This window comes from Sordaria macrospora, chromosome 1 (genome assembly GCF_033870435.1).
Source record: "Sordaria macrospora chromosome 1, complete sequence".
Lineage (NCBI taxonomy): Eukaryota > Fungi > Ascomycota > Sordariomycetes > Sordariales > Sordariaceae > Sordaria > Sordaria macrospora.
The window spans coordinates 3,175,187-3,193,573 of NC_089371.1; the positions used below are offsets into that span (position 1 = coordinate 3,175,187).

General features: G+C 51.5%; 4 protein-coding genes across 4 annotated transcripts; 2 read left to right on the top strand and 2 right to left on the bottom strand.

Annotated features, from left to right (window-relative positions):
• Positions 1-73: 73 nt before the first annotated feature.
• On the top strand, positions 74-1,216 carry SMAC4_04312 (uncharacterized protein; the record flags this gene model as incomplete). The annotated part of the gene is made up of 1 exon (XM_003350960.1): positions 74-1,216. One exon carries the CDS (start codon positions 74-76, stop codon positions 1,214-1,216), a length of 1,143 nt encoding a protein of 380 aa, XP_003351008.1.
• Positions 1,217-4,180: 2,964 nt separating this feature from the next.
• SMAC4_04313 (uncharacterized protein) lies at positions 4,181-5,733 on the top strand. The gene is made up of 3 exons (XM_003350961.2): positions 4,181-4,440; positions 4,500-4,729; positions 4,801-5,733. The coding sequence occupies exons 1-3, from the start codon at positions 4,244-4,246 to the stop codon at positions 5,568-5,570; spliced, it is 1,197 nt and encodes a 398-aa protein (XP_003351009.1). The 5' UTR covers positions 4,181-4,243; the 3' UTR covers positions 5,571-5,733.
• Positions 5,734-6,264: 531 nt separating this feature from the next.
• Positions 6,265-9,524, bottom strand: SMAC4_04314 (uncharacterized protein). Its single transcript, XM_003350962.2, has 5 exons — positions 8,723-9,524; positions 8,531-8,664; positions 8,023-8,417; positions 7,613-7,954; positions 6,265-7,527 (listed from the first exon to the last, which is right to left on the bottom strand). Exons 3-5 carry the CDS (start codon positions 8,130-8,132, stop codon positions 6,738-6,740), a joined length of 1,242 nt encoding a protein of 413 aa, XP_003351010.1. The 5' UTR covers positions 8,133-8,417; positions 8,531-8,664; positions 8,723-9,524; the 3' UTR covers positions 6,265-6,737.
• Positions 9,525-12,032: 2,508 nt separating this feature from the next.
• Positions 12,033-16,957, bottom strand: SMAC4_04315 (uncharacterized protein). The gene is made up of 2 exons (XM_003350963.2): positions 15,735-16,957; positions 12,033-15,672 (listed from the first exon to the last, which is right to left on the bottom strand). The coding sequence occupies exons 1-2, from the start codon at positions 16,620-16,622 to the stop codon at positions 13,507-13,509; spliced, it is 3,054 nt and encodes a 1,017-aa protein (XP_003351011.1). The 5' UTR covers positions 16,623-16,957; the 3' UTR covers positions 12,033-13,506.
• Between the last annotated feature and the right edge of the window lie 1,430 nt (positions 16,958-18,387).

The window sequence follows — 18,387 nt, forward strand, 5'->3', positions numbered from 1 at the left end:
ACCACTACACCGGCACGACATTGTCACTACATATCAAACAGTGCAGACAATCTAAACACCAAACTCCTCCAATATGCCAACAGAACTTCACGGAGTCAAGTCTGCGGACATCGACTCCAACATCAGGTTGTTAATCGACGCTCTGGTCAACATCAAAGACAAGACAGGCGAGTTCCTGCTCACTCTCGAAGATGGCCGTGTAATCGACACCAAGGGATGGAACGACTGGGAGTGGACGCACGGCATCGGTCTCTACGGCATCTGGCAATACTACGAGCTCAAAGGCGACCCGGACTGCTTGCAGATCATCGAGGACTGGTTCGCCGACCGGTTCGCCGCGGGGGGTACCACCAAGAACATCAACACCATGGCCGTATTCCTCACGCTGGCCTATGTGTACGAGCGCACGGGGAACCACACCTACCTCCCCTGGCTCGACAGCTGGGCCGAGTGGGCCTACCACGACCTTGAGCGGACCAAGTACGGCGGCATGCAGCACATTACTTATCTCGAGGTCAACGACCAGCAGCTGTGGGACGACACGCTCATGATGACGGTCATGCCGCTGGCCAAGATTGGTCTAGTGCTCAACCGGCCGCACTACGTCGAGGAGGCCAAACGCCAGTTCCTCCTGCATATCCAGTATCTCTTCGACGCCACGTCCGGCCTGTTCTTCCACGGCTGGGAGTTCAATGACGAGAAGAAGGGCGGCGGGGGCGGCCACAACTTTGCCAACGCTCGCTGGGCCCGCGGTAACAGCTGGCTGACCATCGTCATCCCCGAGTTCATCGAGCTGCTGGACCTCGGTCCCAGCGAAACCATCGGTTCCATTCTGCGGAGCACGCTCGAGGCGCAATGCGAAGCCCTCAAGTCTCTGCAAGACGCAAAGTCCGGCTTGTGGCGAACACTGCTAGACGTGCCGGAGAGCGAAGGGTCGTATCTCGAGGCGAGCGCCACGGCCGGGTTCGCGTTTGGCATCCTCAAGGCGCTGCGGAAGAAGTACATTGTTGGCAAGGAGTACGAGGACGTGGCGGTGCGCGCGCTGAAGGGGGTCTTGGATAATGTTAGCGAGAAGGGTGAGCTCCTGAATACGTCGTTTGGGACGGGCATGGGCAGGGATTTGCAGCATTATAAGGATATCCCGATCACTAGTATGCCGTATGGTCAGGCGATGGCGATCATGGCGCTGGTGGAGTTTTCGAGGAGGTTCATCTAGGGAGAGAGAGGCAAAACAAAATAGAAGGTCATCGATAGAGACGACCGGTTTGCGTCGTTGTCTATGCAGCTCCAAAAGGTGGTTGAAGGAAGGCGTTCGTTGCGACAAAGGGGTTGGTCAGTGTGATAGATACAGACAGAACACCACTTTATTTGTGTATCACAACGACCATCGGAGGCTTTCTCGACCTGGGACGCAAACACCAATCACGAACGGCATCACAAAAAGAAAAGGAAAAAAGGAGAAGGGAAGATATGGGCGCTGATAAATGTTCGGGCGCCAACTGCCCTGGATCGAACCTGGGGCCTGTCGTTCCAACTCAAGCTACCGGCCCTGCCGTACAAAGACCGAGCGAGCCTTACTAAACGTGTGCTACCACTACACCACGCGACCATCTACTAGCTGTTAGGTTGTTGATTACCATTCGCAAGAGGATGGTTATATACCTATTTATTGGTTGTCGTCATACCTTTCCTTGGTATGGTAGCTGGGAGATGTGAAGGAACAATCCATTCGGCAATGATACGAACGAGAGATTATCGCTCCTGCCTTGATCCGGCACGCTGGGTCATGACATCTTGTAACGGCGTGTGGAAGGTGCACTTCCATTTGCAGAGCGAGACGCGTATTTATCTGCCCAACGGACCTGACATGCCTCCTTTTCCTCTTCTCCTCCACAAGCCGTAACTCAAGCATGTCGCCATCACTGGAATCACTTCGTCCCGCTGCAATCTGCATCCGTCTGACAATCCCCCGGTCTCTCTAGCAGGCTGCAAGACCTTCGGTTTGCGCTTTCTGCCCCATCCGCATCTCTATCGGCCGAACCGAGTCCCACCGTGTGCGGTACCCGTCCGGGAATTGCCGCCGCCTGGTTCTGAGAGGGCACTTGAATACTACGACTTATCTCTTTCTCCTTGTTCACCTCTTTTGTTTCTCCGTCTTACTCCAGACCTTTTCCTCCTTCCTTCATCTTTTCGCCAGGAAGTAGAGAAGAAAAGGCGAACGACCAAAGAGTCCGTCTTTGCCCTCCAATCGGGATTACGCACACCTGGGATGTATTTGGACTAAGGCCGCTTTATCTGTGGAGCATAAATGATTTCGACTTTGAGGTCGGAAAGATCATGATAGGTATTCGCTGGGGGTTGGAAAAGGCGACTTTTCGATTCGATGTTCTGCCAGTAACCCTTGGAGAATGGAGACGACTGGCCCTAGCTCCGGGATGAGTCCCCGTTGAGTCCAAGGCCGGACTTAGACGAGCCAAGACGGCCACTACGACCTTAAACTACGATCCTAGGCTACTACTGTGTCACAGGGTGTACGAAGTGAGCGTCTGTTTGACGACGAGGATTTGTTGGGGGATTTGCGAGCATCTAGGGGATTCCCTGGGGGGATTCTCAAGTATCTGGGGGATTTTCACCTGTCAGTCCCACAGGTTCCGCAAGCTTTACCACTTCAAGCAAACTGATGTTCTGATGCCTGGCTATAGCACGCTTGTTAATTGCATGCTTACTGGTGATCAGAGTGTCCCTCAGATATCTTGAGATATCTTGGTTCGATTTGGTAATTTGGATGCATTGCGGGTGGTACGACAAGAGGTCAAGAGCGAACCAGACACTCCAGGACGCCTAGGATGTTAACAGGGTCTACGGGGGCAATGGTGCCTTCTAATATGTAAAAACCCAACAACCCACGGTTGTTTATGTTGCATTACATAAAGAGTCAGCACTAGACCATTCTCGAACCTGGCTCCTGGGAACTTCCACTTCATATGCACAAACTCGGGGCACGATTTTAGAGGGACAGAACGGACGAACTTCCCGGTATCCCGGTCTCCTTCCCGTGGCGGGAGATTGGAGGAGCAAAACATGGGGTGTTCCATGCTCCTCTTTAACACAATCCCTTTAAGCCTGAAGAGTGTTTCCGCTACGGCCGAGGTGGTATTAGGCGGCCAAAGCACATGACGAAGAGGCAGAACGTCGTGGATAATTTCGGAGGAGTTGACCAAAAATAAACAAAAAGACACTGAGTTTCCCACCTACCAACTCGTCAATTCAAACTCTGCAGTAGTTATTCAAAGCTAACCACGTCGTTAGCACAGTAACACCCCAAGAAAGGAGAAAATGGACCCCACAAGCGGTCGAATGATAGGCCATGTTCTCTGTTCGAGCGTCTGTTCCCAACCTCCATCGTCTGTGTAACTGTAAGGTATGCCTCCAAGGCCAAATATCTCTCCGAATATCCCTTGGGGTGTGTTTTCCCCATCCCTTACTATGAGAATGTGACTAACATAAACAAGTCAATACAGTTCCATGCCGTCCTCGGACTCGTGAGGCTCGGGTTCTTAATTCAATGACATCTTTCGGACTCTGAAGAAAATTAATTGCTTTGCGTTCAATGGTCGCCGAGTTCATTGGTCTCAACTCCTCTCGCCAGGAACCAACCGCATGTCCTGGGACTCCTTGGCGAGCTTGGGTAGCAAAGAAGCAAAAGACTGCAGGGATCATAACACTTGCCGTTCCAGAACCGATACTCCTATGCAGAGTATCATTGTCTATGTCTCGGTACCGCGGCCTATACCTTCTGGAAGCCCGAGCAGCCAATACGCTCCGTACGCCACGCGGTCATTGCCGTTATCAAGTGCGCTTAGACCTTCGCCAACTTCGCTTCCTGTTCCTACGCTTAGCTAAACATAGGATAGAGGCGTTTCCATGAGGTAAAACCGGCAAGACGGTTTCAACGGCAGGTATGTTTTTGGGTCTAGGAAACGTGGAAGTATGCAAAATTCGGCAGAGTGGCCTTCGCTCGGACCTTCAGGAATCGGAAGAGGCCGTGAAGCGAGTACGAGCCGAGAACCCGCAGCATGAATACATGATCAAAGGTGAGAATGTAATGGGCTCGAAGGACAAGATGTAATTGTATAAAGGTTTTGGAAGACCGTCTGTCTGTTGATCTTGCCTTTATCAGTGTTCCCCTCACCTCCCCAGTAATCTCAAGTCGATATCCTCGGAAGAGATCAGGCCCGCCATCATGCATCTTACATCCGCTCTTGCCCTTTCGGGAGTTCTTGCCAGCACGGCATCTGCCCTGAACCTTCCCACCTTCAACCAGCAAGCTATCGACTCCGGCGCGGCTCTCGCTACTCTCAACAAGCTTGCCAGCGCAAACGCCTACAAGAACTTCAAGGGGTCATGCAAGGCGAACAAGGTCAAAGTTAGACAGGAATGGTATGTATCCACGCATGGAAAGAAGCTGCCAAAGAAAAACCACACTAACAGCATTCTAGGCGTACTCTCCCTCCTGGTCAGCGCCGCCAGTTTATCAAGGCTGTTCAGTGCATTCAAAAATCGCCCAGTGTCTTCCCCGACATCGAGGGAGCTGTAACAGGCTACGATGACTTCACATGGATCCATCTGATCAACACCGTCAACGTCCACTACTCCGGCTTGTTCCTTTCCTGGCATCGTCTCTTTATCCACCAATATGAGAAGAAGCTAGAAGCCTGTGGCTGGAAGGGTACGTTCACTTCCTACCATTCCCCTTTACTACCACGCACGCACAACCAATACTAACATTCCAATCAACAGGTGGTCTCCCCTACTGGGAATGGGGAATGGACACCAAAGACGTCACCAAATCCCCCGTCTTCGACGGCTCCGACACCTCCCTCGGCGGCAACGGCGAGTACATCGCCCACGAGGGTCTCACGATGCCCATCTGGCCCGACCGTGGTCCCACCAACCTTCCGGCCGGCAACGGCTCCGGCTGTGTAACCAAGGGTCCCTTCGGCGGCATGCAGACGCATCTCGGCCCCGTCGCTCTTCCGGACTACGGCTCGCCGACATACTCCTCGGCCGCAAATCCCACGGCCAAAAACACGCGCTGCCTCAAGCGCGACCTGAACACGGCCGTGCTCCGCACCGAGAATACTTTCCGCAACTCGACGAACCTGATCCTGTCCTCGCCCGACATCGAGATCTTCCGCGCCGCCATCGAGGGCGACCTCCGTTACAACAACGACACGCGCTACGCGCCCTTCAAGGACGCCAAGAGCGTGCATTTTGGCGGCCACTTCACCATCGGCGGCGACCCGGGCTCTGACGCCTTTATCAGCTGCGGCGACCCGGCCTTCTGGCTGCATCACTCGCAGATCGATCGCATGTGGTGGATCTGGCAGAACCTGGATTTCGCGAACCGCCAGGGCGTGTTCGGGACGCACACCATCTTGGACCAGCCGCCTAGTGACAACGTGACGGTGGAGGAGTTTTTGGATATCCATCCTGACTTCCCGTCGATCCAGATCAAGAAGTTGATGAACACTGTCGGGGATGAGCCATTGTGCTATGTTTACGCTTGAAGAGAGGGACTCGGAAGGAAATGAGGAGGATTGGAAGACGATGATGATGGAGATACCCGTTGTAATGATGAAATAGACCGACCAGAGATTGCTGTGTCTGACCGCCACATACGAACTATAGAAGCAAAGTACATACATAACCATAACCTTGAATATGATGATCGATTAATGACTAAACATACGTCCTCCGGGCTTTGCCAACCTTGGAATAATTGTGAGATTATACTTGTGCTTTGATGGACCATACCTGCTGCAATGCACACGCAAGGTTGTCTTCAGCCAGCACGACAAATCGTCCAGAGAATTTACAGTGGCGTAGCTTAACTACGTCAGTGGAATGGATCTTCCACGCGGTTTACTGTATACTCATCATTCCTTACACATTCATGAAGGCAAGAACCCGGCAGTAATTTTCAGCTGCCTTCGGAGATGGTTATCTTCCTCCTCCGAAACAGACCACCAGTAACATGTACCTGACATCCATGAGCAAACTCCAAATTGGGTGTGTTACACCACCATCTTTCTATATCAGTTAGGGAATGTCTCAACGCCTCCTTATGATTCCGATCCGGTCCTATGTAGGCCACTATTAACGGCCGCATCAAAATTTGCAAATGTATCTCGGTATAACCCATTCAGCCATACCATAGGGGAAATTACACGCTTTACATATCATCGTCACATTCAATGTTAGCAGCTCAGGTTCAGCCAAAGAAGTATGGTCTGACCTTGTCGTCAGTTCTATTCGCGCGACATCCGAGTTGGCCTCGTTCCATTCTCAGGTTTGGCCATTTGTTCCGGTAGTACATGGCCTCATGACTAGATATTTTACACCCCCCCAATGGCACACACGAGCTCCCACAAATCAATAAAATGAAAGCGAACCTACTTAGACACTAACACACAGGTAAAAAGAAAATACGCCCCGAGGTAGATGATCATAACGAAACCTAGGCATCATTGCGTCAACATAAGACCAAACCCCGCAAAGAAATCCCATCTAGTAACTGTATAGAGTGTACGACGCACGCTGAATGTAGGGCAGAATATTGTCCAATGGAACTGTTACCGATGATGCACCAGGCACCAAAACCTAGAAAGTAGAAAGACAAAACTGAAGCAGAAGAGAAAGGGTGAAAGAACAGAACCGAAGAATGTGCGAATCACTCAGCTGACTCCACGAACCAGTGAGCGGACACTACTCGCGCTTTCCAACTCGGTGTCGCTAGGTCGTGCCGCCAACTCCTTGTGGTGGATCATCGTATCAACAACAGCGGGCGGTTTCGACCTATATGTTCCCAAGCTAGCCAAAACGGCCACCGCCGCCACTGCCACCATCAGGAGCATCTGAAACCTGAACGCGTCCGAGTATACCGTCTTGACCAAAGCTTGCTGCTCAGGGGGAAGCATGAACACGGCCAGCGGGCTCCTGTGAAGCTGGTCGAGGACAGTCGCAGGAAATCTGCCAGCCTCCGTGGCAGGACCGAGAGATCTCTGCAATATGTCGTTAAAAATAATGGTGCAGATGCCTAGACCCAGCGAGCCGCCAAGCACTCGTACCTGCGCAACGGCTCCTTGTGCAGCGGCTAAGTCTCCGTGGCGAGCCTCGATAGCCGCGATCATGGTACAGGCGGCGAAGCACAAGCCGACGCCAAACCCATATATGGCCGTAAACCCCAGTATATATCGGATATCACCTCGCTCCGTCGTGTGCGAAAACCCATATACCAGTCCCAGCCCTATCACCTGGAGCGAATTCCCGGCCGCAAGAGTGTGGCTTGTGAGGTTTCGTTTCTTGGAGATGCTTCCGGCTAGGGTAGATCCGAAGGCACAGGAGCCCAACATCGGGAGGAGATGAATACCAGCTCGAAGGGCGCTGTCGCCGTAGATGACTTGGAATCGTTCGGGAATTTTGATGACTAGGGAAATATAGACAAGACCTGTAAGAAACGTGACTCTACACCGTTTAGTTAGCGCAAATTGCATACGACCAAAGTGTTGTCGTGATGTGTTAAAAAAGAACACCGGGAGCCAAGACATACATGATGGTTGATAGATAGACGCGGCCTGTCGCCAATCGCACGGGGAAGATCGGCTGAATGTGATGGTTTCGTCCGTAAAACAGATACGTCTCCCAGACTCCCAAAAGAATCCAGCTCAACCCAGCTATCACCAGAGACCAGATGATGACTGGGCTAGACCACTTCCACACGTACGAGCCAGCTTCTTGTACACCAAATACCAGAAGAATCGAGGCTACAATGAGGAGAAAGTTGCCGAGAAAGTCGATTTTGCGGATGCCCGTCCATCCTTCGTATTGTTGTCGTCGGTCGTCCGGCCAGAGCGAGTAGATACCTATGAGGGCGAGCGCGCCGCATGGGACACTGTGATGAACCCGGTTAGAAAAAAGAAATGTCTCAGGTTGTCATCAACTTGGAGAAGGAAGACCAACTTAATCCAGAAGATGCCTCTCCAAGTCCATCCAGCCGAAATTCCGCCTCCTAGCAATGGACCCAGGACGTATGAGATGGAAAGGGTAATGCCGACCAGCGCGCCCACCATCTCGGGCTTACTGGGCCCTTGCTCGAGAAGACAGACTTGCGCTAAGCTGTAGAGTCCCGAGCCACCAATCCCTTGAAGCGCTCGTGCTGCGATTCTAAAAGGCAAGTAGATTGTGTTAATGGTGAAGCGTCTGGGACTGAGTAATTCGGGATCTAGCCTACAGTTGCTTCATAGACCCGGCAAGGGCACACCAGACCGAGAACCCAGAAAAGAAAACCCAGGCAATGGCGAGAAGGTTTCTTCGACCGTAAATATCGCTCAATTTGGAGAAACCGACGGCGAAGCCTATGTTTTTTTGGAATACAATCAGCAATATTCTCAGCAATTGCTTACTCCGCCCATTAAAAGCAATGTGGCAGCAAGAATCTCACGTGGAGCAAGTCCGGAGAGGTACTCACTCATGTATGTTAAGAGATATCCTAGAATGGTCCAAGGAGCATCTTGAGTATCACCTAAATCCAGCGATATTGAAACCAAGGCAGTCGAGACGATGGATGTGTCCAGGCACGAGAACATGAGACCGGCGCATATGCTGTGAGTGGTAGGTGTCAGCCAATCTCATGTCACTGGCAATGGAGGCGGATACTAACGTGAAGGTGAGAAGAACCCGGCGAACTGGCGACCTTGATGCATGTTGATCTATGCCCGAGTGTTCCTCCTGTGTTTGTTGATGTTTTTGTTTGCTTTCATTGGACACTGTTCGATCAGTCCTGTGAATCTCCTCGGTGATGTCTGAAAGGGAATGGACGTCATTGTTCTCGTTGCTGTCATGGCGATATGATGGAAGAGTCATGCTGAGAAATGTAGAAAAACAAAGGAAAAGACTTTCGAGGTTATCTCTGCGAAAAGAGTCAACGAAGAGACAGGTTCGGTATACTCCTCCGAGTTGTTGTGAATTCCTGAGGCGATGGGTTTCGCTGACTGGCTGGAGAGCAGGGAGAACAGTTGGTCATCCCGCGAACCGGAGGTGATGTCAAGCAGGAAGACTACTTGGGTGGGCGTCAAGCACTTGGGAAGACTCTTTTTCGAGATGGAGCAAAATTCGTGTCTATGGGGTAGGATGCGCGTGTATGGTGCCTTCCTCGTCAAGGTAGGTTTGATTTGCTCAGAGTAGAATTGTGGAAGGAGCAAGAGAGCAGTAGCAGCCCGAAACGACCGACTGTGAGGAAACTTAGAGTTAGCGCTTCCGTGTTGAGGTCCAGCCCGTTCAAACCCTTTGACATCTGTCATGAATGCCCAAGCCTAGGATGCCAAGTCAAATAGGAGCAGTTGGACACCACATAACTAGCCCGTAGTTATTGTACTGAGTCATCTTTGTCGTCCGATGTCCCGATCGTTGTCCTGCGCCATCATGTCGACAGGCATCACCAGTGCAAAAATAACAAGCTATGTAAGAACGGAAAAGGGTCTGAGACATACCTGGGTTATATGATGGACTTGGTTCAGGGTGGTAAAGTGTAAGATGATGATTTGGGTGTGGTGTTGAAGCTTGAATGGGTTGAATTTCTCCGTCTTCCAGCTATGCCGTCGTCGCTTGTTGAATCTGCCCTGTGTTTAAGAGAATTCGTTCGAGGAAAGCTTGACGAATCACGAAAGGAGTTACGTGTACATCACAGAAGAAGGAAAAGAGAAACGAAGGAAGCCCGACCGTACTCCCAACGGTTGGTTTCGCTTCGCCTCACCCTAGGCTGACTGAGTGACTGGACTGGCTTTCCCTCTTCAAACCAAAAATGACTGACCTCAAAGTAGTCACACAGATGATAACCGGCCGATGACGGGTGTCGTGCAATGTGTGACGGCACATGTATAGACAGGCTGGGAAACCCCCTCCTTTTTCGTTTCTCTTAGATGAAACTTTCCTTGTTGACTTTGCCCCGATGTGTGTGCAAAATGTGAAAGTTCCCGTTCTGGCCCTGACGAACTCCCCTGGTTGATTTCCCTTTCTGAGTTGGGAGAATTTCCTCTGCACTTTCCTTTCCATAAAGCCTTCCCGTCCAACGACATGGGATTTACTCAGCTGTTGGACCTTCCAATTATGAAAGTCAGCTTCCTCGGCTGAACCTTTATGGCACAAGAGCTCTTTCCCCAGGAATCAGTAAAAGTCCAACACCAAATCTTACTGCCCACCATCACTCGTCCGTTGCCAGCACAACACAATCCCGGGATCAATAAAACCCCGAGCCGCCACTCGACCGAACGGAAGAATCTTTCACTTCGCACTCTTCTCCGCTCATATTCCCTCTGCCTCCAGGCGCCCGAGTCATTGTAACATGAGAAGTGTTTCCAAGTGCTACATGCCCAACTCACACCAAGTAGGACGGCCAGCCGGCAGCGGACTGGACTAGCGAGCAATGTCTGGACAAGAACAAGCGAGACACTTGTCTCCTCTCTGTGCAAATAGGGAAACGGGCGCGCCCAGGTCGTACGGCAGGCTGAGGAAGGGTTAGTGAGGCAAGATTTGATACCAAAGCGTGTAATGTGTGCCAGTGTATGCGACCTGGATGCATGTCTCGATCATGGTGTTGGGTGCGGACCACCCACCAGGAAGGATTAGCTCAAGCTCTGAAAGCTGTGTAGCAGACGACTGGAATGGACTGGTATGGGATACACTCACCTTAGGGAGCCCTGGAATGGTTTTGATCCCCGGATTTCTCTTTCTCACTTCTCGACTGGGGCTGAACGGACTGGTCTGGTCTGTCTGGTCGGTGGCTGACAAACCCCTACCTTGCTGTATGCGTGCGACCCAAGACCTGCATGTCTTGCAGCGTCAAGAAACGGGTCAAGGCGGGTAGATGCAGGATTTGTGTATGTGATATGCAGAGAGTAAGCCTGGCAAAGAGCCGTTGAGCGGGACTGCGGGATGACGAGGGTGGAGAGCGGCCAGCAGAGGTTCAGGGAGGCCAAACAGGACGGTTCCGGTCCACTCAACCCTTTTCACTCAAGCCTCAAGCATGCGTACCCGATTTCGGTATCAAAGAGAGAGAGCACAGCAAGCAAGTCTTCCCCCTTAAAGCTCGTCAAAGCCCGATACTGTACTACAATGCCCAAGCTTCAGACACGCATTTGTCTATGCGCGTACATCAGCCATTAGAAACATCCTCATATCGATTGCGCTCCCCAGTGTCAGAGGTAGTACGGAGGATAGCACGAGGGATACAACAACAGATACAACCCCATCTGCTACACCTAATCGCCCTAGTATTCGTACCGGCTGACAAACAAGAGAATAGACACAACATCGAAGAAGTCAAAGCAAGCTTCCGGCTACAACGAAGAAAAAAACAATTCCATAGAACCATTTCACGACAGGAGAAACATGCTGCTAAAACCGTCAAAAAGGCAGGCCTAAACACCACAAGATCCAGCAGGAACCCCTTTAGCTCTACCGTCTTATATTCCTCATGTATGTTTGGCTCGCCCTACCATATTCTAACCTCTATCATTTTGTTCCGGTCTGGAACCTACGCCAGACAACGTTGCATCCATCTTTTCTCTTTTTGCCTCCCGTCTCTCTTCTCTCCCTCCCTCTTTTCCGCCCTTCTTGCACTTTGGGCCGAACTTGGTGAGTGAGTACCAATACTGAGACCTGTGGAACAAAGAATGGGGGGTTGGCGTTGGGATCAACCCTTATTCGCACACATACACACCTAAAGAGTAGAGACAGAATCAGCCTATCAGGTAGACCACCCAGCTAGTATGTATCAAGAGAGCAGCGATGGTCTGTTGAAGGTTGAGTAAGGGTCAGCAGTAATGAGCGCTCTTCTCCTTCCTACCTTACCGCTGGTGCTAGCGCGGCCACATTGTTGCCGGTATGTAGGTAGGTATCGTCGTAGTCGCACAAACAAACAACATTGCCCAATCTCGCATAGAAGAACGTTTTAGAATTCTTCCAATTTTTCATGGCACCTTTCTTTACCCTGGCATGTATCATGCTACTTCTTTGTGACCTCTCTCTCCTCTCTCCTCTCTGGTCTCTCCGGGTGCTTCGGAATTACATACAGGTTCTAGCCTTTCACCGGTCTCAGGACACTCACTCACCCACTCACTGCTGCTCCCCTGCCCTCCCGAGACGCCGAGAGCACTCACTACACTACACTAGGTACTCACAAGCGTTACTCAACACCTAACCTAACCTAACATAACCTAAAACCAATCTAAGGTAGGTAAATAGGTACAAATGCCCGAGCATGTAGGAATGAAACCCATATCTTACCTACCTACCTACCTACCTACCTACCTTTCCAAAAAGGTAATCACGCCCATTGACCACCTCTACCCGCCAACAACACCTTGTCTAGCACACGCAAACGAACGGGTAAAAAAAAGCAAGACAGCTCACATAAGGACCAACGGCGCACCACACCACACCACTGCTGACTTTGACCTGCTTTATCGATCGTTTCGAGTTTGATCGAGTTTACGAAGTATGTTTGTTTGTTTCTTTGTTTGAGACACCAGATTCGGTCCACGCACGCATAGACGGACAGAATAGACGCCCGACGTTATCCGGTTGGAGTTGTAGGTAGGTACTTTCCATTGCCTGTGTGATGCAAACAAACATTGTATGGTTCTCCGTTCGATTAATACACCCATCTCAAGTCCTCATAACCTCTCACTCACACCCTCAAGCCTCACCATGCCTTACATCATCACATCAGCATACCTTACTACCCTTCCCTTCTGATTTCCTCTTCCACTTCCTCCTCCCATCTCAAAAGACTGGAACACGAAGACTGTCTGTCATAGTAGTAGGTAGGATAGAAACTCTTGTTAGATTTCTTCTTACTGAGAGAGGGAAAAAATGGGGTATCGAAAATAGTACATGAATCGAAAAAAAAGGCATGATACATGTAAGTAGGTAGGTAGGTAGCCTGGTAGCTCCACACACAAGATGTTAATACAGATAACGGCAAAAAGAAGACAAGGACCAAAAAAGAAAAAAAAATTCAAGAAACAAAATAAAATAACACCTCGCTCAAATCCCCCCCTTAAATGGGGTCGGTAACCTGTCGTTGACCCTCCAAAAATCGCCTTTTCAAAACCCTCACTGCACCAACCGGCTAGCTATTGAAGCCTTCCACCCCTTATCTTTCAATCCTCCGAGTTGCCATACTTCTCGCTTTCCATCCATTTGAAGGTTCGCTGAACCAACCCTTGACCAACTGAACCGACTTGCCTGCTCGACCGAAAACTCAGTAGGTATTAGAAACCATTAAGTATCTGATCAATATCGAAAAAAATGGGTATAAATGATTTGTTTTTCGTGCCCGGTCGTTCGATGCTTGCGCCACCGCCCTGCCCCCCACCCACCAAGAAACCAAGAAAAAAACCAAGATGCATTTAGAAGAAGAAAAAAGCAGAGAGAGAGGATCGGTTACTGCTGTCCATCCTCAAACCCTTCCAAAATCTTCCTCGCCATATCGATCCTCCGCCTGTACATCCGACTCTCCACACTGGCCCTCCCATTCTCCGTCAATCCCAACACACACTTGCCCAGGCTGGCCACCAGTCTCTCGACAAGGTACTTATCCTCGCGCAAAAGAGCCTGCAGAGCCGCCGAGTTGCTGTTGGGATGATTGTTGAGACTAATACTGTTGCTGGTCAAGCTCGAATCCGATCGCTGATTCTGATTCTGATTCTCCGATTCCGGTTCCTGTTGCTGTTGGTCGGATACACTCGCCGTCTCGCTCAACAGCACACTCGAGATACTCCTGAGCTCCTGGTCCGGCGTCAAGTAAACGGTTTCGGGGGTCGAAACGGCGGTATTAGTAGCCGGCACAACGGTGCTGGCGGTATTCCCCCTGTTCTGCTGCTTGTTCGGCACCAAGGGGAAACTGCGATTTGTCCCACTCCCAGCTGAGCCGATGGAGGAGACAGAAGGACGGTGTTCGAGGGTGGGAGTGCTGGCGGCAGCTGAAATCGCACCCCGGCGTATGAAGAGTCCACTGTTGCGGTTGTCGTTCTGCTGAGTATCTGGACCACTTCCTCCTTCGTGGACCGAAAGGTACGATTCGCGGTTGCTGCAGATGGTGCCGGTGCTGGAGCTTTTGATGTTTGATATTGTTGAGCCGCGGGCACGGCTGTTGGTCCTCGAGTTACCGGTCCCGGCGCTGAAGGAGGCGCTTTTGCGTTTGCTTGTACTCTCCAGCTCGGGGTTGAATTCGTCCTCGTAGGGATACTCTTCGTACACCTCCTCGCTGATGGCATCATCGGCTTCGTTGTAACATCTCCTGGGGCGCCCTTCTTGAGCCGTTCGGAATGTTTCGATGGTCGAAATTGAGTTGACGCTTCCTCGCCTGCTTCGAGAGTGGAAGTTGATGCTCCTACTATCACTGCCACCACCGTTCATCCGTGTGTTTTCGTCGGTAACAGGCCCACGGGTGGTTTCGACCGAGTCCTCTGACGTGTAGCTGGTTTCACTGCCTCGCCTGGCCATGCGTTGTTGGCTCAGGGTTCCCATAGCGCTGTGCAAGAAGAAATGTTCGTAATCAAATGCATCCTCACGGTCTTCATGAGAGACTTGGTGTTGAACAGTATCGTGATAGAGCGATTCGCCACCAATGCTCATCTGATCGTCATCCAGCTCTTGCGCATCCTCGAATTCCTCGTCCCCGTTTTCTGTAAATGCGTCATAGTTGTCTTCCTCTTCCAAAAACATTTTCTTGTTAACAGTTGCCGAGGCCGGTTCAGGGAAATGGTCGATGGCTGACTCGAAGCTGCCCGATATATCGCCCTCCTCCTCCGCGTAGGAATCCTCTTCGCTATCCAAATTTCCTCGCAGATGGCCATAGCTTCCTGGGTGCTCGCCATCAAGACTCGAGTCTTGCTCGCCGTTCCATGGGTTTCGTTCCAGAGTATCAGGCGTGAAGATTTCCGAGTTCCTGGCCGAGGGCGTCTCAGTAAACCATTGATCGACTTGAGCATGGGTGAACGGGCTAGGCGTCCTAAGGCTTTGTACGCTCCGTCTCTTGATGCTATCGACCCGAGCCTGTTCCCGTAGACTAGATATTTTGCCCTTAAGATCTTTCATCTGATGTTTGATGTCTCGCATTTGGCTCGTCGGAGCGGGGGTCGAAAGTATGTCCCTCGAGCTTCCGCTACTATGGTCACTACCGTAAGCGGTCCCATGGTAGGAATGAATGGGGCTCTCGTTCTCGTCATCTGGAGCGGTTCCATCCGGTCGCAGGGCCTTCCCCGTTAGTATATTGTACGTCTGACGGTGGGCGTCGTCTTCCCAGTCTCCTCGGATGGCCTCTGCGCTTTTCGACGCCGTTATTGATTGCCTGTTATTTCCTCCGTGAGAACTCATGGCACTATGTGACCTTTGGATAGATATCCGATATGGCAACCCGTTCCGCATCGCGATATCGCTAGTCATTCGCGTATGACCAGAGTAGTTGGCCGAAGATGAACGGTGCCCGGTGATTCGGTTAGAGGCAGACGCTGCTCGCTGAGGAGGTGAGGGTGTGCCATCGGATGAAAGGGAGGGAGCAGTGTAGTGAAGCGAACTCCGCGCGCGGCTCAGGTTACCCTCCATAGTCTAGACGAAAGAGTCAGTTTACACATCCGATATATGGGACGAAATTACAAGTAGTGACGTACGGTTAACCTCTTCTTCGCATTGGCCAGAATCGCCTCTGCTCTTCGGCTCAAGGCAGTCGTCGAGTACGTCGACAGCCTGTCACCATTTTCACTTTCCACAACTCCCAAGCGATTCCGATCTCGAGGTATCGTCCCCTCAACATACGAGGATGCCATGCTTTCCTCATCGTCACCCTGGAAAACACTATCATCTACACTAGCCGCATCATCTATGTTGATGTCGGCAAGGAAGGCTGGTCGGTCCTCCATAGTTATGGTTGTTATCGTGCTGGTACTCTCGGTGCTCATCCTCCTCTCTTTTTGGGCGGTCAAACTAGGCTTCAGCCTCTTGGCCAATCCCGACTGGCCCGTCACGGGTGAAGTTGCCCGCAGCACGGCATCGATACTGTCGTTCCTCCTATGCGTAGCTGGACCTCTGCGGCGAGTTGGCGAGGGTCGCCCGATAGTGCTCTCCACCTCGGTAACTTCCCCGATATCCGAGAGGATGGTTCCATTTCCGTATATTATGGGCGTGGTGGGTGTCAAAGGAGCCGACGATCCGTATCCGTTTTGCTGCTGGTCGTATCCCAGTTGCGCCGAGTTGACGGCGAACATCTTGTGCAAGTCTGAAGTGGCCGTGACAGCAGCCTGAGCACTCTTCCACATCCTGAACTTGGACCTGATGCGGGCATCGATCTCGGAGTCGGGGGAGTTGCCGTGGCCGTAGTACGGGTCGTCGGGCAATATCATGTCCGGGTTGGAGAGCGTGGGCGATGCCGGAACAGACGACGAGGGGGAGGTCTGGGACTGGGATTGTGGCTGGGATCGTTGTTGTCGGAGCTGCCCACGACCGGGGGTGTGAAGGTTCGCCGTTTCCATGGTGGCCGGCCGAGCTGTTATAGCGGCCATGGCGTACCTATGTACAGCTGGTCGGATCGGGGATATCGACGGTGCAGGTGCTGTGCGTTTAGGGCGCTGCTGCTGCAAGTAACAGCCTGCGGGATCACGGCAGTGGTGGATTCAACGGCAGCGCCTTCTGGGCCGTCGAAAATGTCAAGATCCACCTCCACCAAGAACGGCGCATACACTGGGCACGCCCACGTCACTCCGCTCGGAATCCCTCAGTCAACCGATTGTCTCTCCAACACTGTTTGTTGACTTGTCACCACTCAAACGCTTCTTTTCTGTTTTGTCACTTCTTCTTGGCCTCCGGAGGTTAGTCCCGTATGTTGTGGCTGATCGCGTGTGTCGTACGGGAAAGCCGGGTGCGGTGCAGGCGCAACGCAGGCGCACTATGCGTTTGTTTGTTTGGCGAAAAATAGGCCCGTTGTTCACTTCTCTTTGGTGGATTTGATGGTTTGTTGCGTCTGTCCAAGCAGCAAAGGGCAGGTGGCAATCGGAGAGGCGCCGCCGAGTGCTGCGATATGCGGTAGGTAGGTAGAGGTACGTTTTAAGGCCCTATCCGAGAAGGCGCATAAAAGGGAAGTTCCAGCTGATAAAAGTTGACTCAGGTGCAACTCGCGATCCCATCAAAGTTCCAGCTCTTCAGTTTATCCAAACAAGAAATCGATACCAAGGTCAAGCTGCAAGGCACTGTACGATGAACGAGTGAAAGGAACAGTCGGTGATTCGGTGTTCGATATTCGAAGTTCGAAGTTCGACATTGGGCGTTCGTCAAAAGTGAGCCATCCTGCGACGGCTGCGTGGGTGAGACCGTTGATCGAGAAAGAGTAGAGGGTAGAAAGGTATTGAAATTGGATCAATGAAAAGGACCACGGAGCAGATGCCCGGACTTTGCAAGTGTCACCAGTCCACCACCGACACGTACGTCAGGTCTTTTGCGACAGAAAAAAAGCTGGAATGGCGAATCAGGGCAACGACAACAACAACTGAACGGGTGCGGCTTGAGCAAATCGGTAGAAATTGGATTTTGCAAAATCCTCTCTCCCGTCACCCACATGGAAGGAACTCGACAAACTCCCCCCAGCACAAGCAAAATGGTTAGCCTCTCTTCCCCCTTCTGGACCGTACCCTCCTTAACTTTTGGGCTCTCTGTCACGGGAGATTGGATAGTCGGCGGGAACCACTCTTTGACTTTCAACACTCTACGAAATGGCAAGGATAGGGGCTAATACAGGGGTTTATCTAACGGAAGAACCAGGGGGGTCCGAAGAAAACGTGGGCGGCGTCATCCATCCAACCCCAGTCCCAAAGTCTTAATCCAGTCGGATTCATCGAGTACCTGAATGACAAGCACATTTGACCGTGGGCGCGGTGACATCCTTCGTGGGGCTAATAATTTCTAGGGGAAAACTAGGCTCGGGGAAGGAATTTCACACACCTTTAGCACACTTATGAACCGACCAACCAGATGAAAGGGACTGTGGGATTCGGCCATATTGGTGCACCACCCGTCACCTATTGTCACCATGGGATGGGATGGGAAGGAGAAGAAAATTGAAGGCAAAGAAAGAGCGGGTGAGTCGTCAAGGATCACTGGGCCCAACGGCCAATGACAATAATTGCCAGCTGAGCTGAAGAGCCGCTGAAGAGAACATGACAATGGGGTAAAGACTCCGTAGAGAAGATCTGGACTCTCTTCACCAACAACCAAGTTCCTGGTTTCAAAACCTTCCATGATCAAATTGGAACATTCTATTTGCAGATTGGCTTG